The sequence below is a fragment of the Ursus americanus genome, chromosome 12, assembly GCF_024610735.1.
Source record: "Ursus americanus isolate L20-20 chromosome 12, mUrsAme1.1.p, whole genome shotgun sequence".
NCBI classification, from domain to species: Eukaryota; Metazoa; Chordata; class Mammalia; order Carnivora; family Ursidae; genus Ursus; species Ursus americanus.
Window position 1 is genome coordinate 2,531,060 of NC_142138.1, and position 27,259 is coordinate 2,558,318.

The following is a 27,259-nucleotide window of genomic DNA, read 5'->3' on the forward strand; positions in this document are numbered from 1 at the left end:
GGGGCAGGGCACACACAAAGGCAAGGAGGTGCCCTGGCCTGTCTGGGCAAGTCCACCAGGGCCAAGCTGTGCCAGCACAGTGCTTGGCCCATGGTAGGTGCTCGGTTTGGAAAGAGGAAGGGCGAGCCTGACGCTTAGCAGGAGCAAGTGTGGGGAGGGCAGCGGGGAGACAGGAGTCAGCACAGAGTTTGTAGCTGGGGAGAGACGTGGTCACATTTGTGCTCCCCAAAAGTTGGCCTGGGTGAACAAAAGGGGCAAGAGCTCGGCAGGGCTTTGGGACGAGGATGAGCTGGGCTTTAGCTGCAGTGCTGGGTGAGGGGACCCTGGGTGGGAGTGGGGGTGGGTTTGGGAAGCCGAGGCCCAAGGGAGAGGAAGCCCCTGCTCCCACCGCCCCCGCGTCAGCGCACCGGGCTTGGGAGGCTCTGCCAGTCTGGCGAGTGGGTGGGCTGGGCGGGGCACTGGCTCCTCTCCAGCCTCCAAGGGTGTTCTGCCTCCCCGGTGGCCCCAGGCCCTGGGCCCCGTCCAGCCTGCACACAGTCCTCAGGCCTTTTCCCTTCTCTCTGCTCTTGCTGCTCCCGTGACCCGGACCTGGCTCTCCTCCCCAGCTTCTGGGTTCTTTGTTTGGCGGGGAGGCCCCGCCCCCAGGCCGCTCACCCGGCCATTCCGGTTCAGCAGGTTTCAGCCTCTGGTTTCTGCCGCCGACACGTTGAGGCAAGAGCCAGAGAGGGTTTCTACCCTGGGCTTCTTTCCCCGGTAGAACGGGCTTCCCCCTGGTGTGTAAGGGGCTGCAGTCTCCCTCCTCCTCGGGCATTCCCTCGTCAGGTCCCTCCTTCATTGCTTCCACACCCTCGTGCCAGGAACTGAGTCGGGCAACAGGGACAGGGCAGGAAGCAAAGCAGGCATGGTGTCCGTTCTGCCCCGGGGTATTGTTCTGTGTGGGGAAGCAGCTGTGAGCCAAGTACTACCCCCAAACGTAGAAAAAGTAATAACCTCACACACGTACTATGTAACAAACTGTGAACGGTGCTATGAGAGAGGCAGAGGGAGTTAACAGAGAGCCTAAAACCAGGAACTGACCTCATGGAGCAGGGGACAATGACAGGGAGACCAAGGAAGGTTTTCTGAGGAAATGATGTTTAAGATGGGATCAGGAAGGTAAAGAGGATGTCTAAGAGGTTTGTGGCAGCAGGAACAGCTTATGCAAAGGCCCTGAGGCCACAGGGAACATTGCTTATGGGGGGATGGGAAGCCTGGGCTGGGGGTTACAGGGGAGGGGGCGTGATAGAGCGCGACTGGGGTTAGACCTGACAGGGCTCTGTCCACCATGAAAGGAGTTGAAATTCTGTTTTCATAGCAGTGGGAGGCCCTCTCAGGGCTTTAGAGGAGAGAGTCAGTTCAGTCTGGCTGCTGAATGGAGACTAGACTGGAGGGGGCAAGATTGGAGGCAGGGACACAGCTTGTCGGGCTGGCGGAGTGTCCAGTCAGGGGAAGGTGGTATCTGGACTAAGGTGGTGGCGTTGTGGAAGGAGATCGCGGAGCTGCTGGTGTGTAGGTCCTCAGGTGTGAGGGGGGGCAGTGCACAGGGTGCGGGGGCACTGCACACCCAGTGGAGCTTGCGTGGGCAGAGGCCTATCCGAGGGGACCCTTTTGAAAGAGACAGGCTCTGCAGACAACCACAGACTGGGAGAGTCTGGAGCCTCCTTCAGAGTGCAGTCAGAGGAAATGTGAAGCAAACTGAAGCTTCTAGAACCTCTGTTATCCCCAGGCCACTCCGGCTCCCATCAAGGCTGCCCCTGGCTCTTCTGGCCCAGCGGCCTCACCCCCTCTATTCCAAGAGCACTCAGTTGGGGCCTGAGTTTCTGTCCTCCATGGAGTCTTGGGGGCTGGTGCTGGAAGATGAGCTTAGGATTTGGAACGCCAATCAAACCCTAGCTCCACCCCCACATCTCTGTGACTTGTCCATTACGTAGCCTTCTGAGCCACCATTTCTCCATCTCTCAAATGAAGATGCTAAGATGCTCTGCATCTTTGTTTCAAAACTAATAATACGAATGAGAGTCTGCACAGACCCTTGGGTCCCTAGCACCATTTTGCAGATGAGAAAATGGCGGCTCAGAGATGATGAGTGACTTGCTTAAAAGTTACATAACCCCCCCCCCCCCGGTCCCTGGGGTGTTCAGTGAGGTGGTTCCCTTCCTGCTGTGTGTATGTGCAGCTGTAACTGCTGACCTGGTGATCCCCCAGCCGCTCCCCTCCCTTCCCCGGACCCTTGATTAGCACCCTCTCCCTCTCTGCTGCCTCCTTGCTGTCAGCATGTAAACGTTGTCTTTCATGTCTTAGGAAACCAAAAAAGAAACCAAGATGTAAACCTCCCTTGACCCCTCATCCCCTCTAGGTGCCATCTTTTCTGTACCTTCCTGTCACGGCCAGTGTCCTATAAACGGTCACTGTACCTCTTCCCTCCACTTCCTCACCCCCCACTCACTCCTCCACCTTCTCTAGTCCAGCTCCCCCCAGCACACCACGGACCCTGCTCTTCACAAGGCCCCCCTGTTCTGCACCAGGTGTCTTGGAGTCAGACAGGCTTGAAGTCAAGTCTCAGATGTGCCACTCATTGGCTCTGTGCCTTCGGGCAAGTGACTTGACCTCTCTGAGCCTGTAAACTGGGAATACCAACGAAGAAGGACTAAATGAGATAAAATTCCTGGTGCAGAGTGGGTGCTTAGGGAGAGATTGTCATCATGGCACACACACGTTTCTGTGCCAGGGATCGGATCAGGTCGGGCCGGGGCTCATCGGCGCTGAGCAGGTGGTCTGAAAGGTCATTTCTCACGGTATTAGCCTTCCTAGAGCTGTTCATTGGCCTGATTAATAGGAAATGGATCCTCTGTCAGGATTAACGAGGCGTTGCTACGTCTTAATGAAAGCAGGTTTCTCCTGTCTTGTGACCCCGGGAGGTGGGATTCATAGGGGCAGGAGCTCCAGGTCAACCCTGGTGTGTGTACCGAGGTGATATGGGCATGACAGTACAGTGTCTGAGGCCCCTTCTTCCCTCCCCTCCCCCCGCCTCCCGGTGGACACCTGGGGGAGATGTGCCCGCTAGCTGTCTCAGAAGGCAATAACCGAGCAGTGGGGGCGAGTGGGGGTGCAGATTTACAGGAAAGCATTCACCTGGGAAGACGTCCAGAGATACTTAAGAGGCGGAATGTCTAGGCCTTTCGGGACTGCTGGTATGTGGGGGCTGAGAGAGAGGAGGAGTCACGGTTTCTGGCTTGAGCTTTGGGGTAGATGGAGGTACCATCACCCAGATGGAGAGCAGTGGCGGGGGGGCGGGGCAAGTCTGGGAGAGACGGTGGGGCTCTTCCGGGCAGCTCTCCGCATGCCTTTGTCCTTGAGCTTGGGATCGATGGGGGGGTGGGAGACAGAGTGTAGCCGTTAGAGCATGGACTCCAGACTCAGAACTCCTGGGTTCAAATCTCAGCTCTGCCACAAATCGGCTGTGTCATGTTGGATAAATCCCTTAACCTCTCTGTGTCTTGATTTTCTTCTTTATAAGCAGACGTAATTATGGCACTCACTTCATATGCTACAGCTCTTTGAATAGTGCCTGGCACATAGTAAACACTTTATAAGGGTTAGGTGTCACTATTAGTATTTTCTTTCCCTCTCTCCCTCCCTCCCTTCCTCCTCCTTTTCTTTCTTTCTTCTTTTCTTTCTTTCTTTTTTAAAGATTTACTTACTTATTTTAGAGAGAGAGCAAGAGGGGGAAGGAAGGGGGAAAGGGAGAGAGAGAGAATCTCAAACAGACTCCACTCTGCACGCAGAGCCCGATGAGGGCTCGGTCTCACAACCCTGAGATCATGACCTGAGCCGAAACCAAGAGTCAGACGCTTGACCAACTGAGCCACCCAGGTGCCCCTAATATTTTCTTTATAGATCTTCTTGCCACCCCCGTGACTGCCACCTGTGGAGTGTTGGCCATCTCTGTAGTGACTGTCCCGTGGTGACTTGGTGTCTCGATTTCTCCAGGCAAACCTGTCTTCATTAAGGTCCCTGAGGACCAGACTGGGCTGTCAGGAGGAGTGGCCTCCTTCGTGTGCCAAGCCACAGGGGACCCCAAGCCACGCATCACCTGGATGAAGAAGGGGAAGAAAGTCAGCTCCCAGCGCTTTGAGGTATAACCTTGGGCAGGAAGGGGCAGGCAGGGCTCACGGTCTGCCTATGCCCTTCTGGGGTCCGGCCCTACATCCCCTCTCCTTGGTCTCCCTCCTCAGGGGCCTTTTGGAGGTGGGAGGATGTCTGACCCTAAGCAGGCTGTGACCCTGTGTCTGTCCTCTGGCAGGTCATTGAGTTTGACGATGGGGCAGGGTCTGTGCTGCGGATCCAGCCTTTGCGGGTACAGCGGGATGAAGCCATCTATGAGTGCACAGCCACCAACAGTCTGGGAGAGATCAACACGAGTGCCAAGCTCTCGGTTCTTGAAGGTGTGTGCCGGGGAGCAGCGTGGCGGGTGGGTAGAGGGGCACGCGGGGAGAGCCTGTCAGCCAGCCCTGGCCCTGTCAGGGGCTGGTGTGTGTTTGGCAGAAAGGAGAACTGGCCATCTTGGCGTCGGCAAAGGTCAGATGTGGACGGGGATGGTCATTGGATCTGGCCTGGATTGTTGAGTGTGTGCCTGGTGTCTTTGCATCCTCCTGCGGAGCCGTGGCACTGCTCGGTAGGGTCAGAGGTCTGACCTGACGTGTGGGGCTGCAGTTCTCTATCGTTGGGGTTACGTGGCTTGGGGTTACATGGCTTGTGGCAGTGGATCGGATTTTCCTGTGGAAACTGGCGGGGCGGGGCTTCAGAGAGCTGTGTTCCCTGTAGCTCTTATGAACAAGGGCCCCAGGCTGGGGGCTAGGACTCTGTGCTGGATTTTAGTGTCTTCTCACCTCCTGGCTCCTGCATTCATTCACAAATACTCCCTAATGCTGCTGTGAAGTCCAGAGGGTCATCTGACCTGGGCCCTGCCCTTGAGACGTCTCCAGTAAGTCTTATTGGGGCAGCTAGGGGAGCACAAAGGAGAGGGGACTGTTGTCTGAGCTGAGCCCTAAGGGTAAGTGGGAGCCAGGGTGGGGGCCTAGGCAGAAAGGACAGCAGCAGCATGCGCCAAGGCCCAGAAGCAGGAAAGAAGGGAGCTTTCAGGGAGTGCTGAGTTGCGCAGTTCGGCTTGGGAGGTGGCTGGACTTGGAGGGCACAGAGAGAAGGCGGGGCAATCTGGAGAGGCCGGAGGGCAGATCTCACAGGACGCGGCTGAGAAATGAACACTTTCTTGGGGGCGTAGGAAACCACGGGATGGGGAAGGACAGGATCGGCCCCCCAGCCACAATGGATTCATCAGCCTGAATACATCTGTGCATATTTTCAAAATACAGCCTTGATTGTTGCCTTTTTTAAAAAAATGGCGGTAACAATACCCGTTCACTGTTGAAAATTTGAGAAGTATAAAATAACACATAGGAAAAAGTAAAACTCGCCTGTTATCTTGCCTCTACCAGTGACACTTGGTTCTTTCCTTAGGGTCCATTTTCTGTGCAGGCATTATGTATGCAGTTGACACTTGAACAGCGCAGGGGTTAGATGTGCTGACACACACCCCCCCCACCCCCCCCACCCCCCCACCCATCCCCCCGCCAAGCAGTGGAAAATCTGCATATAACTTTTGACTCTCCCAAAACTTAACTACCAATAGCCTAGTATCTAGTAGAGGCCTTAACAATAACATAAAGTCGATGAGGGGCGCCTGGGGGCTCAGTCATCTAAGCGTCTGCCTTCCGCTCAGGTCATGATCTCGGGGTCCTGGGATGGAGCCCCATGTTGGGCTCCCCGCTCAGCGGGGGGTCTGCTTCTCCCTCCGCCTCTGCCCCTGCTTGTGCTCCCGTTCCTCTCCCAAATAAATAAAATCTTAAAAAAAAAAAAACCATATAATCAATTAACACATATCTTCTGTATGTATTATATACTGTATTCTTCTGATAAAGTAAGCTAGAGAAAAGAAGATCTTATTAAGAAAATCATGAGGGGGGCACCTGGCTGGCTCAGTCAGGAAAGTATGTGACTCTTGAGCTCGGGGTCGTGACTTCAGGCTCCACATTGAGTGTAGAGATTACTAAAAAAAATAAATTAAAAGAAAAGAAAATCATGGCAGAAAATACATTTGTATAGTACTGTAGTACTGTACTGTATTTATCCAAAAAATTCCACGTATAAGTGGACCTGTGCAGTTCAAACCCGTGTCCAAGCGTCAGTTGTATAAGAAAAATGGGATCACGTCCTGCCCAATGATCTGTAGACTGCTTTTATTGTTTTTTCCAAGATTTTGTTTTTAAGTAATCTCTGCACCCAATAGGGGGTTCGAACTCACAACCCCGAGATCAAGAGTTGCATGCATGCTCCACCGACTGAGCCAGCTGGGCGCCCCTCATTTGTAGACTGCTTTTCAAAATAACATACCAGGAACATCTTCCTCACCATTAAATATCCTGTATCATTAGTTTGATGGCCGTAGGTATCACACGAGGTGCCTTAATTTATGTAGCCATTCCTTTATTGTTGGACACACATATTGTTCCCATTTTCTTGCTTTTATGAATAAAGTGCTACGCACTTCCTTGCACAGAAGATGGGTTCACCTTCCTGATTATTTCCTTATTCTAGATTCATGGAAGTGGGATTGCTGGATCAAAGGACACATGAATTTTTAAGCCTTTCAGTATTTCCAGAAGATTGTGTCAGTTTACACTCCCACCAAGCAGGGCATGAGAGGGCCTCTTTTCTGCACATCCTCACCAGCAGTGGGAATTATCATTAAAAAAAAATCTTTGCCAAGTTAATAGGCAAAAAATGGCATCTCAATTTAATTTGCATTTCTTTGATTACAAGAGCAGTTGAACATCTTTTCACGTTGGCCATTTTTACGCTGTGGCTTGATGTGTTCGCGTGCGTCCATTCAGTAACTCCCTTGCGCCTGTGTGTCTCCTGTGTGTATGTGGCGGGGGTCCCGTTTAGAGGGACAGTGGGTAAGAGCAGGGGCTCCGGACCACTTCCTCTCTTAGCTTGTGACCTGGACAAGTAACTGTGCCTCTGAGCCTCGTTTGCTCCATCTGTAAACAGGGAGGTAATGCCTCCTCCCTGAGCTGGTTTGGAGGACTGAATAGGTCCCGGGATTCCAGCGGGAACGGTAGCTGCTGCCGGGCCCAGAAGCTGGCGGTCCCTGGCGTCCATGGCATCATCTACGTGGTGCAGCCCTGCTCACTGTCCATTCCCACAGCGGGAACTGACCTGTGGAGTAGGGACCCGGAGGACAGGCCCGGGGCCAGGACCTCAGTTTCCGTAGCCATAACCAGGGGACAAAGTAGTTCAGCCCTGCCCTCCCTCCTGTGGGCGTCTGCCCCCGCAGGGAGCCGTCTGTCCTACCCCCACATTTGGGAGGTGGCTCCTGCCCCAGAGGGCATTTGATCAGACTCTCGGAAGAAAGAGGACCTCCGTGCTGGTGTTGAAAGAAAAGCACCCCCCCCCCAGAATCCCTATCGCCCCAGTTTCTTTGTGGGCACTCCCCCCCACCACTGCCCTTATCTTTTAAAGGATGAGGACGATGAGAATGGTCTTTCAGGCCCCAAGTTGGGGAGGATTCAGACTTGGGAGGGGACCCCTCCCTCCTGAGGGACATTCTTGAATGGAGGTTCCTCTAGCAGGGGCCTGGGGGATGTTTGTGCTTCTGGGCTGTGGGAGGTGTCTGAGGACGTTGGGGTCCCTGCGGGGCAGGTCCCTGCCCTGCTTGTGCCCCGGCCGCTGTGGGGGTGGGACCGTGGGCCTCCGCCAGCCTCTCCTCCTCCTGAAACGCAGCACCCGGAAGACGAAGTGCTGACTTACCGCGTTGGTCTGTGTAGCCTTGACCAGGCTCCTGGCCTGGCGGAAAGGAGTGGAGTGGGAGGCCTCGAAGGTGCCAGGAGGCGGGGCCGGGAGGAAGCAGCCCAGACTCCCTGCCCCCGCGCAAGGTGTGTGCGAGAGGGCTGAAAGGAGAGTCGGACTGGGTCTGCGGGCTGAGCCGGAGGAGGGCCAGGGCCGCTCCCGGGAGGCCTGGGGAGAGGATGAGGCTGGTTCGAGGGCTGGGAATAGGAGCGAGTCCCTTACAGGTGTCACACACCGCACGTCCGCCCAAACCACGGGTACGTGAACAAGTGCACAAGCTTGCTACGTCCTGGGCTTATCAGGGGAGTGGCTCAGGGCTGCTGCGGCCACCAGGCTCAGGAGGGGGCCGTATGTTCCCACAAGGGAGCCCAGGCCTGCAGTTCTGGCCCTGTGCCGCCTGTCCCGTGTGGTTCCGCAGTGGGCCCAGTGTCCGGCATACGCGGCTCCGCCTCGGGGAACACGCCCCACTGCTCGAGGCCCCGCGCTCCCTTGTCGCGGCCTTTGCCCTCGGCTCCCCCAACACGACTGCCACTCCCCATGTGTCCACGTGTGGCCCGCTGTGGCCCCGCAGTGCTCCTGCGGCTGCCTGGCCACCGCCCCCCCCAGGCCCAGGCTGGGGACAGGGTGGCAGTGCTCGGCACAAGCGGGCCGGGGACGAGCCCGTCCGGGCTGTGACGCGCAGGGCCCTGCCGCCCAGTGTTCCTGTCTGAGTGGTAATTGAAGCCATTAGCGCGCCAGCCTCTCCCTCGCCCGGTAATGGCAGGAAAAGCTCTTCTCACTCCGCACTCTTGAGGCAGCGGCTGAATCACTCCCCCTCCAACCCGCCCGCTGCCGCCACTGAGACAGAGAATCTGACATTTTCTCTCTCTAGGGAGGGGGAGGGGAGGCAAAGGCTTTGCTTCTTGGCCTTTCCCTCCAGGAGGTGGGGAGTGAGGGGCTTGGAGCTCATTCTGGACAGTGTGATCTGCCTGAGCCAGTGGGTTCCAGGCCAGGCAGGACAGTGGTCAGCAAAGCCCCGGAGGGGGCCACACAGCAGAGATGTGGGCAGGGCCCTGGTGACTTGGGTAGGTCCTGGGAGGGCTAAGGAAGGGGAGACGGAGAGGTGGAGCGCTTGGGGGGAGCCCGGGAGCAGGAATGAGCTGTTTCTGGCTCTGTCCTGGGGGGGCCTGGGTCTGAGGGCTCCGAGTGCTGGTGGCAGCGCTTGCCTTGTAGTCACGGACACAGCAGCTAACACGCACCCCGTGTGTGCTGGGGGTGCCCCGTGTGCCCTGGGTAAGGCAGTGCGTGAGGTGTGTGGCGTGTGCTGTGTGTGGAGTGGGGTGTGGTGTGCACGGTAAGCAGCCTGAGCTGAATGTGTGGGGGTCAGTCTGACGCTGGGGGGGTGGTTAGAGAGGCTGTGACTGGGCTCATTGTCTTGGGGACCCATGAGTTCCCTGCTCAGAGCTGTTGGTCAGCGGGATAGCTGGACAGATGAACGTGGGACAGAATGGTCAGGCCGACCTGTTCTCAAGTACAGTGGCTCCCCAGCAGTTGCTCTGCAGCCAGGCCAGGAGGAGGGGTGCACCCAATAGGGATCCTGCTCGGACCTTGGGACCCCTTCCCTTCCTCCCCTCCTCCTGCCAAGGCCAGGCTCCCTTTCACCTGTTTCCACCCAGCCTTGATGTCTGCTCACTGACTAGGACCAGACCATCCTTGGATGCCACATGGGCCCGGGAATCCGGGTGCCTACATGGAGTTCTGTCTGGTCTTGCCTCCTTCGTGTGGGCATGTGGGGATAGAGACTGGGGTAGCGGGGCCATCAGTGCTGGGCCTGGACCCGTGAGTTCTGCAGTGGCCCTGACCCTGGCTGGCTTTGGGACCTGTGGGGTGATGAAGGACCTCTTGAGACACCCTGCCGCTCCTCACCCCCATACTCAGTCCCTTTGGAAACAGCCTCAGGGACAGGAGGGCTGATAAGCACCATGGGCCCCTGTCTTAGATCCTGGGCTGGGCTGAACCTGGAGCACAGTTGGTAAGGAACTTGCTTTCAGGATGGGTGGGAGTTTTCCCGGGGATCTGGCACCCCTTCCTGTACCCTTCTCTCTGCCCTGGGCCCAGGCCGGACTGTGGTTGGGGGCGTTTGGATAAAGGGCTACCACAGGCAGAGGATGACTTCCCAAGTGGCAGGCTGTGCCCTCTCCTGTTGCCTACATATGTGTCTGGATAACAGATTGGTTTTCTAGAAGCTGGGCCTGTCACCTCCCTGATTTGCAGCCGCAGAAGTCCCAGATCCCAGGCCAGCTCCTGCCCCTCCCCTCACAGCTGAGGCATGACCTACGTGCTTCTGGTCCAGTGACTGTGGTCTGTGTGACCTGTCCTTCCACCCTCCATCATGACCACTGTAGCACTGGGGACCACACAAACATGAGGCTCTGCAGCCATTTCCTGGAGAGTTCTGGGCCCTGGGCATGGGGCTGGGAGAGGTGTTAGGTGGGCACTGCCAAGAGGGCCTTGAAGTTCAGACTCTGGATTTCTTGGTACCTAGAATCCCCCATTTTCTCTAGTTTTGATCCTTCTTCAAAGGCCCAACTGGACTCTCTTGGGAACGGCCCTCCTGTGGTGTAGGCAGTATGCTTCTGTTAGCCAGACAGCAGGTACCTTCCCTGTGTCCAGCCTGCCCCCTCCCCCTGCAGTCACAGGTACTTACTAGGCCCTGCTCTGTGTTTGGCCCCCTTGCTGACTCCTCTCTCCCCCAGCCTCATGACCACAGAGTGGAGCCAGCAGCTCTGGGAACAGCTAACCAAGGTGGAGGTTTTAACTGCCCCTGTGTGAGCACATTCTCTGTCCTTGGTAAGGTGCCTCCCTCTGGTTGCCAGGGGAGAGAGGATTTTAATCAGAGGAATGACGCGATCAAATGTATGCTTCAGAAAGGTCCCTGAGGGTGCAGAGTGGGGTGGCAGGAGACCAGTGAGAGGCTGGGGCAGCCCTGCAGCCCAGGCAGTAGGTGGCAATGGCCCAAACCCAGGCAGCAGGCAGGGGAGGAAGGGGGAATGGGTGGCAAGCGATGGAGAGAGAGTGGTGAGCTGCCTGGCTTCTGTGGAGCTGGGGGGAGGTGGGAGACTCTGGGTTATGGCTCTGGGGCCAGTAGTTGGTGGTACCATTTTCTAGGGTTCAGGACCCGGTCTAAAGGGGGCAGAGTGAGGAGTCCAGCTAGAAATCTGTTTTATCAGGCATGCGCGGGCATCCAGGGGCAGATATCCAGGAGGCCTTGTTCAGATTCGCCTGGCACTCCAAGAGACATCTGGAAATAGAGTTTTGAAGGCTGAGAAATGGCACATCTCAGGGAGCCAGAGCCAAGAAGGGAAGAAGAGGGCCCGGATGGAGCCCCAGCTGGCTAGTACTTCATGTTGGGGGGCGGTGGGGGGGGGGTTTCCATAGGAATCTGGTGAGGAGGGGCCTGAAAGGGAGGAGGGAAATGCAGAGGGAGGCTGTGGAAGTGGAGAGAAGAGAGATATGTGAAGGAGGAGGGAGTGGTCAGTGGGGCGGGGTGCTGTCAAGAGGTCAGGCGAGATGGGCACTCAGAAGTGTCCTTTGGACTTAGCCCCATGGAGTCATGGTTGACCTTGGTGAACTGGCCAGAAGCAGCAGGGGTGGCAGCTGGGTGACAGGTCTGAGGAGTGAGTGGGAGGCTGCTGATGGAGTGACTGGGCCTGAACCCGGCGGGGGTTAGGGGGTGGTAAATGGATAAAAGGAATCTTCCTGGAGTAGGGCCAAGGTGGGCGAACCCCAGGAGGAGAGTCCAGCCTGGGCCAGGGCCCAGAAGCCAGAGTGAGGGTAGGGTGTACGGCTGGGGATAGCCCCAGGGTTCACTTGGGGGGGGGTGTGGTGGGGAGGCCTCCCCAAGCAGGTTGAGTAGGGCAGTGTGAGGTGCCAGGGAAGCCCTGGGGGAGGGGGAGGCCATGGCTGCTCTCAGCTCTCGCTGCCACTCTCGGGCTTTCGCTGCCGCCGACAGGCCCCAAACAGCTCAGATTCAAAAACAAAACAGGCTTTTAAGATGCCAAGTTTGATGAAATCTGAGTGCTGGAAGAGGTGGGAGTTTTCTCTTAGAAAAAGCTGAAAATCGAGACTGAAAGCTGCGAAGGAAGATGGGCCCAAGGCTCCCTGGGCCCCCCCTTACTGCCTGGAAGCGGGTTGGGGGTGCTCTCCGGGAGAGCAGGAGCCCCCAGGGCTGGGGAGGGCCTCCGAGTTGATAGCTGGTGTCTTGGCCCCAAACCCTGCCTCAGGGATGAGGTTTGAGGCAGCCTTGGTTTCCTGGGAGTGCACAGGGGTTGGGGGAACCCGCGGCCCCACTACCCGTGCGTTTCCTTCATGCGTCTCCACACGTCTCTGCATCTGCCGCGTCTGGGGGTGCTCGGGCCTCGGTGTCCACGCCCCTCTGACTGCGTGTGTCCACATGTGTGTGGAGTGGCTGTGTGCACTGCCTCTGCGTCTGCTCGCGGGAGTCTGTTTCCACAGGTGCCTGTCGCTGCAGGTGCCCCTCCGCACATGCATGTACGTTTCTATTTTTGCACCTGTCTCTTTCTCCACGTATATCTCTGTGGGTCCCTGGCTGTGCATGTTTCTAGGTGTCTGTGCTCAGAGACAGGGTGAGGCCAGGCCCAACACTCCCGCACAGGGGAGGAGGTCAGGCTTACAGATGGCGCCACCCCAGGGAGCCTGTGGATGTGTGTGCCAGTGTGTGCCTGCACGCGCACAGAGACGCCATGAAGCTGGGTAAACACGGGTGAGAAGGTCATGCCGGCAGACGGTGCTGCCCGCCCCGGGACCCTGCAAGGCATCTCCATCTGTCAGCTTCCCTGGTGCAGCCCCCTCCCTCTGGCCCAGACTCAGCCTCAGGCATCCGAGGCCGAGCTGGACAAAGAAACCTGTGTGTGCTTTGAAGGGGCCTCACCAGCCTCCCTCCCCCCAGCCATTGCAGCCAGCCTAAGCTCATCCCTGCCCACCCCTGCCCTAGCCTCATCTGTCAGGACCCCAACATTTGCTTAGCTCCCACCAGACTTACCTTCCTACTGGCCCCTCACCCTCCCATAGCCTTCAGTCAGGCAGCCCCACCCCTCCCCCCCCAAAGCTCTCCCTGCCTCCCATGCTCAAGGGTTTAGTACCCTTGCGTCTCTCTCCTCCTCCAGGAAGCCACCAAGATAGTAAGTGAGTCATGGAGTTGAAGCAGCTCCACCCCTGCTGTGGGTCCTCAGCCAAGTTGCTGCCCCTCTCTGAGCCTTAGTCTCCCAACACCCTCCGCCCCCACACACGCACCCTGTCGTCTTCCTCTGCCCAGCGGGGACAGAGGGGAGGAGTTTAGACCTCCCGTTGCAGTATGTAAAGACCAGTGCAGTTTGCTGCAGGAGCCATTAACGTGCACGTGCGCCCCCACCACAGGTACGCAGAGATCCGTGGGGGCAGACCCTTGGGAATGTGTGCACCCTACCTGTGCACGCTGGCGGGACCCACAGACAGCTGTAGAGACTTGGGCTCCGGATACCTCTAAAGCCCCTGAGAGGCCTCGTGGACTTCTTTCCCTCCCAAGGACCCCCTTGTCAGAGAATGGAGCGGCCTCCGCCCTGCAGGCATAGACGCTGCGAATGCCCTGCTGAGGCTATGAGGCAGGTGTGGGGAGCCCCAGCTACTCGGTTGAGCGGGAAAGAAGCCTAAGGGGGAGGGGAGCGGAGAGCTGGGGAGTTGGAATGGGGGAGCAGGGACCCGGAAGGGGCATACCCGCTTCACCCAGGTGGGGGCCGGAGCGGCGGCAGCTGCTTGGACCAATCGCGGATGCGCGCCCGCTGGGACACGGGCACGCGCAGCCTTCCTCCGCGAGCCCGCCTCTCCGCCGTTGCCATGGTTACCGGGTGGCCTGGAGGGGGAGGGGCCCTTCCTCCCTTCCACCCGCAGCCCGAGGGACAGGTTTGGAGGGGACTCGATGAGCATACATTGGGGTGTGGGGATGTGGGTGCGTGCCCGCGGGTGGCCACGTGTGGGGGACAGTCGAGTTCGTCTTGCCGCTTGCGTGCAGGGGGTTTCCGGGGACCAGCTCAGCCCTGAAGCCGGCGGAGGGCGTGGTATGGAGCAGGATGGTGGCACTGTTCCCCAGGGGCACCCCTCCTGGGAGCCCAAGGCCCAGCCCTGCCAGGCGTGGGGCCCACTCCCCCCCCCCCCCCCCCCCCCCCCCCCCCCCCGGTCATCCCAGCCCCACTTCTCATTTAGCCGTGTGACCTTGGCCAGGTCTCTAAGCCCCAGGTCACTCCTCTACGGAATAGGGTTTTGGTAAGATTAAATCGTTTTTTAAAGCATTTTAACTCTCTATATGTAACACAGTAAATGCTCCATAATGGTAACCTTCTATGCCTCCTCTCTGGGCCTCAGTTTTCCTGATTGTTGATGGGTTTGCAGTGATCATGTGACGTCGGACTGAGGGATTTACTGGAGTCCTGAGCCTCAGTCGTTGTGACTGTAGTGGGCTTGGCCCCTGTGGGTACTGGGGGTGTGCAGGGGATAAATGTGCCGGACTCGTGGATGCCCAGTGCCCAGCTTGGCCAGACACACCACGGGCGTCAGTAAACAGCTGCTGACCTTGGCTACGTTTAAATGTGCTGGAGGCCTCCCGGGGAGCAGAGAAGGAAGAGACAGCAGTGGGTCACTCCAGAGGGGCCGGAGTCCTCCTGTGAGACACGCTTCCCCTGCTGGAGGTGCAGGACTGCAGCCTTCCGAGCCTTGCCTAGAAGCCTAGTTGGCACAAGGGACCAGCTTTTGGGTCCCGCTGTTTTATGGACAGCTCTTCACACATGCCGGTTTTGGGCTCTGGCGGCAGTGCCTGAGGCATGATCTGAGCCAAGGACGGAGCCATTGAGGGCGCGATAATTGAGGGAGGAAAATTAATTGTCCTTAATTTGGCGTAAATCCCCAAGACCTTCCCTGTGTTAGGAATTCAGAGTAGATTCCAGGACACAGGGCCGCAGGTGTTTGTGCTTCCTCCCTTCTCCTTGATCTACCTTCCCGGTGGAGATGGGGGCCAGCTGACTCCTGGGCCCGGACTCTGGCGGACTGTCACCCCTGCGCCCCCCCATTGCTCAGCAGGGTTGAGCAGGTAGGATCGAGGACTGTCACCCTGGTGAGCTAGGGTGGCTCTAACTGTTCTGAGTGTCCTCCAGCTGCTGAGGAGGGCAAGGACATTCGAGGGGGGCCCTGGGCCTCAGGCCCTGCCTGGGCCTTCCTGTTAAAGCAAGTGTCAGCAGGCCCAAAGGAGGCTGCCTCCTGCCTGGTAATACCCCAAGTCCTACTTCCTTGCCACTGTTTAACATTTTCCTTTTAAAAATCAGAGCTGGAAGTCAGGACACTGTGGGATATTTACAGCCAAGGAGATGCTGGGTTCACATCTGGAATTTATAGGGCTGCAGGTGGGGAAGTAAGCATACTGCCAGCTACTGGGAGAGGCTAGGGAGGCAAGGCCATGCTCGGAGTCCTACTGCTCTCCAGCCCAGGACCCCGTCTCCTCATGGGGCCCTGGTCCCTTTGGGATGGCCCTGGCAGCTAGAGCCTTGGCAGAGCCCCCCTGGGATCTGGCAGCAGATAGAGGGATGTTTTACCCCTGCCGACTGGGGCTCCTTCAGCTTCCTCTCCTGCCTGCCTTCCCAGTCAGTCCCCCTGGGTCTCTGAGAGTCTATAGGGAGGATCAGCCCTGCCAGCCTTTACTTTCTAGAATCACTTCTGAGGATGCCATGTGCCTTTTCCCTGGCACAGCTAGTGTCCCCACACACCCATCTTGTGCTGGGCCCAAGGGAGGAAGGTCCAGGTGGTGCTATCTCCCGGTCTCTGCCACCCTCGCTCCCCCCACTGGAAGACTGACAGTGTTCCCCATCCTCCATGGGGCGTGTCTGGCGTCCACACTGACAGAGAGGCTCCGCCAAGTTCTCAAACGCACTCTGGGCCCCAGTCTCGGTACCTGTGTACCCTGGTGGCTCAGCCGGTGCTCATTGCGATGGTAACGTCAGCTGATGCTCATTGGTGCGGATTCTCCGTCACACTCTCCAGCACCTTGTGCGTCACTGGATGTGGTCCTCGCGATGGCTTTACAAGGTGGGCACTTGAACCCGGTTTACAGGTAAACGGAGGCGTGGAAAGGATGAGGAATGCACCTAGGTCACGAGCTAGTTAGTTGTGGAGGCCTGCACTGGCCCAGAGCCTGTGCTCCCAGCCCCTCCTGCTTCCAGGGGTGGGGAGCGGCCAGTCTGGCTCCCCCAGCCTCAGGGACTGCATGCCGGAGTCTCTGTGGAGTGGGAGTGGGGGTCTGCCGATGGCCGTTACTGTTGCTCCTGTGGAACTGACGCTTGCGTGAGCCGCCATTCCCCGGCAAGGTGGGAAAAGGCGGCCAGGGAGGAGCTTTGCCTCCCTTCATCAAACGTGGGTGTCCTCATAGAGCTTTTTTATCTCCGTAGCCTCCACATGCTCCAACACGGTCCCCAGGCCTGACCGTGGCCCCCCCAGTACGTGAGGGAAGAGGGTCAGGGTCACGACTGTAGTAGAGAATGGGTCAAGGTCAGGACTGGGGGTTGTGGGGGGTCACTGGTAGGGCAGGGGGGACCCCGAGTCAGGTCCAGAATCCAGGCTGTGATGTGGGGTTCTGCCATGCAGTGGAGCTAAAGGCCAGATGCAAGCAGTGGAGGGGACCAGGCAGCACAGGGGGCCTTTGGGCTGAGTTGTGGCTCTGGGTGCCGTCATAGGAAATGCGGGCCCCCGCAACCGGGCATCCGTGTAGCACTTTCTGCTGTGGTCCGCAGAGCATCAATCCTCTTTTTTCCCGGGGCCCGGGGAGATAAGTGCTGACGTCTCCAGTCTGCGGCATTGTTTCTCAGACCTGGAAACTCCCTGACAGGGCAGGGTGTGCTCAACTGTTGGCCGTCACCCCACCGCCCCAGCCCTGCAAAGGGCAGGCCTGGGTAGTGGGACTCGGGACTCTGGTTCCTCACCTGGACCAGGCTCCACCCTTTGAAGTCAGAGACTGGGAGACAAGGGTCTGAGGGTCCCAGCCAACCTGGGAGTCAGAAGAAGCTGCCCACGGTGGAGGGTTCTGGCCGGCAGACAGTGCCGGCCCTAACTTGCACTTCTGTTCTTTGTCTGCAGAGGAACAGCTGCCCCCTGGGTTCCCCTCCATCGACATGGGGCCTCAGCTGAAGGTGGTGGAGAAGGCACGCACAGCCACCATGCTGTGCGCAGCAGGCGGGAATCCAGACCCTGAGATCTCTTGGTTCAAGGACTTCCTCCCTGTAGACCCTGCCACGAGCAATGGCCGTATCAAGCAGCTGCGTTCAGGTGAGCAGAGGCGAGGGGCAGGGGCCACACAGACTTCAGCAAAGGTGTCCACCTGGCACCCAGCATAGCCTTCCCTCTCGGGCCTGGGGAGCCTGGGAGCCACAGGAGGCCTCAGCCTGGGGCCGACCCTCCGGGGCTGAGCAGAGGGCATCCAGTGAACGGGTCAGATTTTGGTACAGGCCCACGTGGCCCAGGGAAGGGAGCTTGACAGTGAGGGCTCGTTGTCAGCGATTCTTTTACCTTCCCGGGATCGCTAGAGTCTAGACTTCGGTCTGGCCAGCTCCTTGCAGCGTGAGTGATGTGCCCGGCGCAGCGCTGGGCTCTGCAGAGCTGCTCCGTGGGTCTTCATCTCCATCTCGCCTGTAGTCTGGCCTGAGAGGAGGCCTACATGAAGTTTCTCTTTGCTTCTCCAGACAGCAGGGCTTAGCCAGGGAAAGAGGCCAAAGATGCCTGCTTCATCAGGCTTCAAAAGGCTGGACCTCAGGAGCTTGGAGCCAGGAGGACTTGCTGCCATCCCTTGGCCACCAGGGCCACCTGTCTCCTCTGGATATCTCAGTCGAGCTAGCTCAGAGCCCTGGCAGCAGGGATGCTGTCATGACCAGGCGGGAGGTGTCGCCCCGTTGATCGATCTGCCTCCGAGGCTCTTGCCAGGATAATTGATTCAGTTTTTGTGGGAACGGTGCAGGCGGGAAAGGAGGCTCACGATCAGCTTAGCTGCATCCTGCATCTGCGGCCAGCAAAGGCTGGACCCAGAGACCTTGGTCCAGAAACTCCACGGCTAGCTGCAGGATGGTGGGCTCAGGCAAGCTGGCCAGCACTGGCCGGAGCCCCTGCTGCCCGTCAGCTGTGAGGTGAACACTGCATAGGAAGATGTGCCTCTGCCCCTTTCGGGGTCCTGCAGGCATTAGGCCACCCCCTGGGGTGCCAGCCCCTCCCCACCGCCTCCCATCAGGGAGACGCCGCAGCAGCGCCCAGGGGAGGAGGGAGAGATGAGCCGCCCAGCAGGGGCAGGATTCAAGCCCGAGCCACGGCCGCCTGAGACAGCCTACAAAGTGTTAGCTCATTTAATTTAATTAAAACTCAACAAGATGGAGGCAGCTGTAACGCAGTTAATTAAAACAGCCATCATCAAGGCAGGAAATGGTCCGGCTGCATTTGCAGCCACTGCCCGGCACTGCCCAGCGGCCGGCCTGGTTCGGCTCCCCTGTATTTCCCCACAGTCCCCCAGGCAGGCTCCCCAAACAGCCAGATGGTCCTCCCCGCAGGCCTGGCCTCCGCCCCAGAACAGCACGGCTGTCCGTGGCGGCAGTTCTGGGAAGGCTCGCTGGCTCGCGTGCTCATTCATCATTTATGTAGTGCTTACTGGGTGCCAGGACCTGTGCCACCCATTCACAGCCCGTGACTCTGCCGACTGCTGTTCCTCCCCTCCTCCCCGGCTTTCCTCTCACGCCTGTCTTCCCTGGGGCCTCCCCTTCCTCTGCTCCTTCCGCCAGCCAGCAAGCCCTCGTCGCCAGCGCTCGCTCCACTAACAGGGCCGTCCCCGCAGGCCAGCTCGCCCCCTCCTGTAGCTTCAAGTACCCCCTCCACTCCCGCACGCCTCGTTCTGTCTCCCAACACCACACAGCTTGCCCGAGCTTTAGACTAAAAATCTAGCTGTCTTCTGAGTGTCACCCTGACCCTCCATGAGTGGTGACTTTCTTCTCAAACAGCCTCGGCCTTCTCCCACTGACTACCTCCCGGGGACACGCCCTGACTCCTGCTCCAGTGAGGAAGCATCCCATCCTCTTGTCACCCACACGGCTGTCACGCTGGACCCCCTTTGTCCTTCCGCTGTCTTGGCCGTATCCCAGTCCCCAAGCTCTATGCTTCCCGCCTCCAGGCTCTCCCCGGGAATCCAGCTGCCCGCATGGCCAGGCGCCTGCTCCTGAACGAGGCGCACAGAACCCTCCCGATCTTCCCAGCTCACGTCGCCAGCTTTACCTCCTCGGGTCTCAGCTACACCGCTTACTAGCTCTGTGGCCTCACGAAGTTCCTTAACTTCTTTGAGCTTCTGGTCTCTCACCTTTAAAAGGGACTAAGTGAGACAACAGCAGTTGAAGCTTTAGTTCACTGCCTGGCCTATGGGGAGGGCTCTGGCCACCCCCCACTTGCACGGAGCCACCCTGACCCCATCCTTGCCGTCTGCTTTAATTCACCAAATCGGGAAGCCTCTCCCTTCTGTGCCTAAGTAAGGCCTACTCCTTCAGGACACACCCCAGTCCACGTTGTTACCGTCCAGCTCCAGCTCTGCTCACTTAGGCTAGGCACTCCTCGCAGGGAGGGTGTGGGTCTGTCATCCCCCCCACCCCCCACTCCCATAGGACAGGTATCTCTTATGAACGAGACCTTTGGGCCCTGTACCTACAGACAAATGTCCACTCCCCCTGCTTCTTAGGTCTAAGGAAGACCTTGTTTGACCTTTGCTGCCACCTGGAAGCTGTAACCTGAGGTTTACGGACCTAGGGTCCAGTTCCTGGGATGGCACCCGAGGGGACTTTATCATCCTGCCTCTGTAGTAACAGGACTGTCTCCCCCCCCGTTGCTGCCTGGCCCTGGCCCTGGGCCCTTGACTCCAGGAACTGCGGGCCCTGTCCTATTACCATGTAAAAGGGTGCTGGGGCCAGTGCCCGCACATTTGACAGGGACATCCCCCTTAATGAAGTGGAATCAGGCCCCCAAGTACTCAGCTGTTTACAGGAGCCTTCACAGTTTATGCATCGCCGACGGATCACAAAGTATTTCCCTGCCTTTTGTTGCACTTGATTCTCCTGCAACCCTGAGAAGTAGGACAGGCTGTGATTATCATGCCCACTTCACAGCTGAATTAAGGAGTCACCTTGGGTCACATGTGGAGAGCCAGGGCCGGGGAGCTCCCCTGTGCAGGCACCCGGAGGCCTTCTAGCGTCACAAATGCCAAACCTGGGGCCTGGGAACACTGCAGAGTTCCACGGTCCCGTCCTCTCCCGCTCTCGCGCACTCCCTGCCCCATCCCCAGAACCTGCCAGGCACCTGCAGGCTGAGCTACGGGGCATGGCCCCCGGGACAGGAGCTGGAGAGAAGGGCAGCTGGTGCGAGCGCCGCCCACGCCTGAGCTCTGCTCCACAGGCGTCTTCCTCACTAAAGCGATGTGACATGCTGCCACAAGAGCCTCTTGGGAATTTGAGCTTGAGGCCCAGGGTGGGCGCAGGAGGAATGGAGACAAACTCAGGGACCGTGGAAATCAAGTCAGGAGCAGACGGTGTCACTGGAGCAGCAAGCGGAGGCTGATCTCCAAGTGGGGCTCAGAGCCCCTTCCGGGTCCCAAAAGGAGCTGGTGGCCCACACGCTGTGCCAAGCCCGGACAGGGCGCCGAGGAGACCTCCCGTGCTCCGCTCGTCCCCGTGGCCTGAATGTGCAAGCCACCATCCGTTCACCCTCGAGGACGACCTGATCCACCACGTCCACGTGCTCACACAGAGCGCAGTCTCCTTGCACAGCCTCTAACACCTGAGCTGAGACTGAGGGGCCCGAACAGAGATGCCAGCCTCTGGCTGCGGGGGAGTCCTGCCGGCCCTGGCCCATGGGACCCAGAGCCACGCACAGAGCAGACTCCAGGGTGGGCCTGAGGGCTGCAGTCCCCTACCCTGCTGGCTGGCCCAGCTCTGACCGGAAGAGCCTGTACCCCCACTTGCCCCACCCCCCCGCTGGGTCTGCAGGAGGGCACACGGGTGGTGTGTGGCCATGGTTTCCCTTTGGCCTGAGCATACTGGCACGTCTCAGGAGCAGTGTCGACTCCTGGGTCCCTCCAGTCTCCCACACCCACCTTGTGAATTGGTAAGGCAAATTCTTCTTTCAGTTTGGTGGAGAAACGACTCTCCTGAGAGGTCCAGAGACGCATCACACAGCAGGTTAGGTTTTGGGAGAGCAGAGGCCAGAAGCCGGGGGGCCCAGTCCTGGACCGTTTACACTGCCACCCCCTCCCAGGCCGGGCCTGCACTGTAGAAGTGGATTAGCGGTTGTTGACTTTGTGGTCTCAGGACCTCTGACTGTAAATATATTAGAGGACCTTAAAGAGCTTGTGTGTGTGTAAGTTTTATCCATCAGTATTTACCGTATTAGATGTTAAGAAAAGGTTTCAAATATTTAAACTTTAAAATAATTAAAAAACCTATTACATGTTAAATAGCATTTTTTAATGAGAAATAATTATGTTTTCTAAAACAAAAACATTTCCTGAGGAGAGTGGCATTGTTTTATGTTTTCACAAATCTCTTTAACCGGGGACTTGATGGAAGACTGCTGGATTCTCGCAGCTGCTTCTGCATTTGGTCTGTTGCAGTATCACACTTCATGAGAGTGCAAAAGGCAAATAACTTCTTAGTATCCTGAAAATAGTTTTGACGTTGTGGACCCTCTGAAGGGGTCTCAGGGACACTCACGGTCCCTGGACCACGCCTGGGGGATCCCTGTGATGATGGCTGTTCCCAGTCTCTCTGCAGCCCTTCCACACCCAGCCCAGGTCCCAGCAGCTGCCTTTGCCTCCCCTCCAGCCTCCGTGTCTGCAGGAGGCAGCCTGACCTGGTTGGCTCCTGCCATGTCACTCACAGGCCACGTGACCTTGGGCCTTGGGGAAGCCACTCACGGTTCCTCAGCCTGTTTCATCATTCCTGTGTGGACACGGACACTTCCTCCTAGGCAGGTGTCATCAGGTTCAGTGAGAGAGTGATCAGTGTTTGTCCCTTGGCACACTTTCCTCCCGGCAGTGGGCAGAGAGGGAGAGGGGCAGGGTGGACGGCGTTGGGCCCAGGCCCGCCCATAGGCTCCTCGCTCCTCTGGATGAGGCCGTGGTAGAAGATGGGGCCTGTGCACAGCCTCGGAGGAGGCCCCTGTTCGGACCTCATGGCAGCCCTGCACTGGCGTTTGGAGAGCGTGCGTCTGGCCGTCTGGGCTTGAAGCACTGAATAGGCAAGCGGGAGGCCCTGGGCTCTGGCTCTCACCAGTCAGGTTGGGGGAAAGCTCAGTAGCCACTCAGTTTTTATCCAGGTTGAGTGGGCTCTGCAGGGCATCCGCCACCGGATTGTAAGTTCACCCCAAGTCCCATGGTGGGGCTGGGCTGGTGTGTCTGCTTGAGGGAGACCTGGCCTGGTGGTGGCCTGCGGAAAGCCCTCCCTTTAGCCCTTTCTGTGTGCTTAACCTCGTTGGTTTGTTTTGGTAAGTGCTCTGTTTTGAAATCTTGCCCACCTGGAACATTCGGGTGCCGCTAAGGAGCGGGGTTGCTCCCTCTTTTCTTCACTTTCCCCGCATTGGCTTCAGCCGGCTGGGTCTTCAGGAGCCCTGACTCCACCTTCCTGATTCCCGTCACCTCCGGCCCCAGGACCCCAGCCCTGCGCCCTGCCCCCCTCAGAGCAGTGCCTGTGCCCTGGGGGACACCGCTTCACCCACACTCAGCCCGGCTCGGCCTGGCCCTTGCGCACTTATCACCTGCGTCGGCCTAACTCAGGCCTTGATTTGTCCGCGTATTGAAGGCCCCTTCTCATGTTTTATTTTATCTGATTTGGCTTTTTGTGGCTTTCCTTCCTTTTGTACTAATGCTTCTCTCTGATCTTATTTGCATTCAAATTACCTCGCCAGGTGGCTCACCAATCAGAGGTAAGAATGCTGTCCGTGCATCTCGCCACGCCACGCCACTGCCGTCACCACCACTCCATCCCGTCCAGTCCGTCACCTCCCCCATCCCCATCCTGACCTCTCCAGCCTCCTCATCTCCAGCTCCGGTCCCCTCAGCACCACCGGCCACCACACACCTCCACTCTCGGTCATTCCCTCCTGTGGACTCATCCATTGCAAGTCTGGACTGTAGAAATACTCAGCTGAGCCCTGCCTTGGGGATGGCAAGCCCTACTCCGGGCCTTCCAGGCCAACCCCACAGAAGGGACCCGTCCTCTCCCACAGGGAAGCCAAGTGCTGAGCCCCAAGCCAGGCCACAGATGGAGAATCTTCCCAGAAGGTGGGGCAGCATGACCAGGCCTCGTCTTTCCTCCCAAGAAGCTCCTTTCTCTTGGAGCCCTCAATGATTGCTTGACTTCCCTTAACATCCTAGCCCTAGAGCAGGGTGCGGACCACCCTGTAAATCCCCGTAGCCCAGCCACACGAGAGGAGGAACGCTCTGGGAAGACTTTAGTGTACGGTGACACAGGGAATAGCCAGGGTCCGCCCTGACTAGATGAGACGGCCTGCCAGCCCTGGCTTTGCTCTCATGCCCCAGAGCCCTGCGGCCTGGGGCTTCAGAAATCACACTCTGGACTCGGAGATCTGGGTGCAAATTTGACTCACCTGTGTAGCCTTCAGAGAAGCTATCCATCTCTCAGAAGTCGGCTTCCACCTCTTTATTTCTTTTTAAAGAATTTTTTATTTATTTGACAGAGAGTGAGAGAGGGAACACAAGCAGGGGCAGAGGGAGAGGGAGAAGCAGGCTCCTCACTGAGCAGGGAGAGCAATGCGGGGCTCGATCCCAGGACCCTGGGATCATGACCTGAGCCGAAGGCAGAAGCTTAACGACTGAGCCACCCAGGCACCCCTGCTTCTTCCTCTTTAAATCGGGGCCAGGGCCCACCTCACAACTCACGAGGTTTAGAGGAGGGTGTGAGGGTCTGGGCAGTGTCTGGCTCGGAGCAGGCCCACGGCAAAATGGTTGCTTCTGGGCTGATTTTATTCCCGTCATTTCTTTACACATGTCTCAGCATCCTTGGGCACATCTGGACCCTCAGTCCAGGGCCAGGGTGGTCTCAGGACAGAAGCCGGGGCTGAGAGGAGCCGCTGCCTCCCTGTGAGGCATCTGGTCCGTTAATCCTCCGAGGCCAGGACTCACCCTCCAAACCGCCCCCCCCGCCCCCCATCCTGTCAGCCCGCACTAGCTCTTCCTGCCCCTGCCCCTGGGTCTTGGTGTTAGTTCCAGATGTGGGGGTTTCCGTGTACATCCAGGCTCAGGGGCTCTCTGTACAAGGGAGCCTCCTCCCCCAGCCGCTCCCTCGTGTCCCTGCCTGCGGCACCAGCCACCAGGTCTCTCCTCCCCCGCGGAGCTGACCTAGTGCAGCCCCCTCCACCAGCCAGGGGCCTGACCCCACCTGCTTGAAGGAACATTTTCTGTAACAGCGTCCATCCATCCAATACACATGACCTGTTGGGTGCCCGTCAGGGCTGTTCTTGCAGGAGATGGGTATTTGGCATGTGCCATGGGCCCTCATGCTTCCTGATGTCCAGTGGGGCGGGCTGAAGCCAGGGCCGTGGAGCAGGCCGGCCCCTTTGTCCCACATCGGGGTCAAGCCTTGGCAGGCGCTTCCCCCACCTCCAGCCCCCAGCCCCCCCGTGTGTTCAGGGCCCCTCCTGCTGCCCTGGGTCTGGGTGTGGAAGAGGGATGTCGGGCAGTGAAGGGCCTGCAGCTGGGACCCCTGGTTGTTCTCCCCTGGGGCCTGGGCCGTGAGAGTGTGACTTGGAACTCTTCCTGTGGCTCTTACCCAGGCCGGCCAGGTGGGGTTCAGCAGGTTGTGTCTCTGTCTTTTGTGGGTGTGGTGACTGTCAGCCAGCCTGAGGCCTGGGAAGGGGCCGTTGGGGTCACTCTGGCTGTTCTGTGCAGGTGGCGGTTTTCTGTCAGGCCGTGTGCTGTGGGGTTATTCAGTGTCCGTCGGACTGTCCTGTGTGGGTTTGGTTGTCTGTCGGCTTGTTCCAGGGAGGGGGTACTGCCTGTGGCTCGGGGCGTTACTGTCATAGACGGCTTGCCTGGTGTGCTCTAAGAACAGTGTTTTCAAGTGTTTATTGCCAGACGGGGGGGGGGGGTGGCCAAGACGAGTGGTTTCACCCCCTCCTCCTGCTGCCTTGGGTTCCCCTACCTGGGCCTGCCAGAACTGGCCCTCTGTGAGGGTCCTTTTCAGCTGCACCCCCCCCCATCCTGGCTCCTGTGTGTCCGTCTGCGGCCAGAGCAGCCCCTCAGGGCACCGGCCCGAGTGGGAGCTGCAGCTCCATTAGCCTCCTGAATTATGTAGCAGCCGCGGTGGGTCGAAGCACTTTAGCGGGACCAGGCTGAGGAGAGGAGCCGGAATGGGTGGGGCCGGTGGGGTGGGGACGGGGTGGGAGGAGAGGATGGGTGCTGTGAGCGGAGGCTGCCGGGCACCAGGCCCCCAGAGCAAGCCCCTTCCTGTGGAGTTCTGGTGGGCGGCAGATCCCCAGGCTCTTGGCCGATGAGGGCCACTGCATGCTTGCAACTCCCAGGCCCGCGGGGATGCGGGCTGTCCCACCCACGCCGGGCTCCACGTTGCCTGGGGGGGCCGGTAGGTCTGGGAGCGCTCATGGGGATGCTCCCTGGCAAACGGGCTCCGGGACTGGAGTACAGGACCGGACACTCCGTGGAGCTGGGGGGTGGGGTGGTGCCCCCGGCCCAGTCGACAAGCTCTACTAGACTGCGGGGTTAGGACAGGCAGGACTATGCTCCAGCGTGCAACGCTTGCTTCCAGCCACGAGGCCGGAGGCTCATCAGGGAGAGCTTCCCGGAAGCAGCACTTGTGCCCAGCGGTGGCCCCGATATCTGCAACCTCTGGTCAGCCCAAGCCCGAATGCCGTCGAGACCCATCCCCATGACCCGGGCCTGACCCCTGTCGCTGTGTCCCCGCAGGTGCCTTGCAGATAGAGAGCAGCGAGGAGTCGGACCAAGGCAAGTACGAGTGTGTGGCGACCAACTCCGCAGGCACTCGCTACTCCGCCCCCGCCAACCTGTACGTGCGAGGTAAGGATGCGGCAGTGCCCGGCCCCGTCTCCACCGAGCCGAACGGGCCCTGCTGGGCACGCTGTCTGGAGCCCTTGGTGTGGGCAGTGGGGGCTGCCCTCGGCCCAGCTTCCCCTTCCCCACCTCTTTCTGCCGCAGCGAGAACAGCCACGACAGCTCCCACTGGGCAGACTCCTGATGTCCGCCACTGCTTGGCCTTCCTTCCCTGCAGGCCCTTTGGGACGCAGCCACTCTTGGGAGCATTTGTGTCTCTTGTAGGTCCTGCCACGTGGGCCCAGAGCCCCACGGGAGTCTAGAGCCTTCCAAGCCGACTTTTCGCTGTATGTGTATGTGCGTGCACAAGCAGGCACACACATTTGTGTGTAAACACGGGCATATCTCCCTGGCATTCCTCGAGTCTGTCCTGCCCACCCCAGCAAGCGGGGGGGGGGGGTGCTCCAGGCCAGGTAAGCCTGCCCTCTGGCCAGGTCTGCCCAGGGCCTTCCTGGAGGAGGAACCAGCTGTGCTCTGTGCCCAGCCAGGACCCTTGTAGAGAAGGTCAGTCTGAGGTAGCCGTGAGCCCCTGCAGGTGAGCACCTCCTGAGTCTCAGGTGTCCTTTGCTGAGACTTGGGGGATCGTGCATCTTCACAAGTCCAGGTACCCAGCGGAGAGGGCCTGGGGACTGATTTGGAGTGTCCAGTGTCTGCTGTGCTCACAGCCCAGGGGTGCCCAAAGCTGGCCACCTGCTCCTTCCCGAGAACGTGCTGGGTCTGGTGTGCACAGTGCCCGGAGGGGCCCTCGGAGCCCCCCTGCCCCACATCCCCTCACTGAGCCCCCCGCACAGATGGGCATCATTACAAGTGAAACTGTCTCCACTCGGGGGATTTGAAAAGGAAAGTGGACACGGCTTTCTTGCAGCGATGACTTCATCACGCTAAGTGCTTAGGGTAGCTTCTCGAGGGGGTCGTCTGCCTGTCCGCCCAGGCAATGTCAGCGGCCTGTCCCACTCTTTAGGGCCACGTGGTCAGACAGGGCAGAGAGAATTAGGCCATCATTCATGTCGTTATTACGGAGCTGCTCCGTGTCAGGGCACAGGTTCCCAAGAGGCCAAGGCTGCCAGCCTGTCGGGTGACGGGCACATTGTGTCTCAGAGACCATAGATGACACTTCACTGGAGTTGGGAGTGTGGGGTGGGAGGT

General features: G+C 58.7%; 1 protein-coding gene across 7 annotated transcripts in view; it reads left to right on the forward strand.

The window, feature by feature from the left end:
* The window catches only part of PTPRF (protein tyrosine phosphatase receptor type F), an 85,886-nt gene that overhangs the window by 18,652 nt on the left and 39,975 nt on the right, over window positions 1-27,259 (forward strand). For all 7 annotated transcript variants that reach the window (XM_087865795.1, XM_045799768.2, XM_087865796.1 and 4 more), the window contains exons 4-7: window positions 4,030-4,175; window positions 4,343-4,484; window positions 17,098-17,286; window positions 25,970-26,080. In XM_087865795.1, coding sequence (XP_087721921.1) covers window positions 4,030-4,175; window positions 4,343-4,484; window positions 17,098-17,286; window positions 25,970-26,080 — 588 coding nt within the window. The remainder of the gene's footprint in view (window positions 1-4,029; window positions 4,176-4,342; window positions 4,485-17,097; window positions 17,287-25,969; window positions 26,081-27,259) is intronic.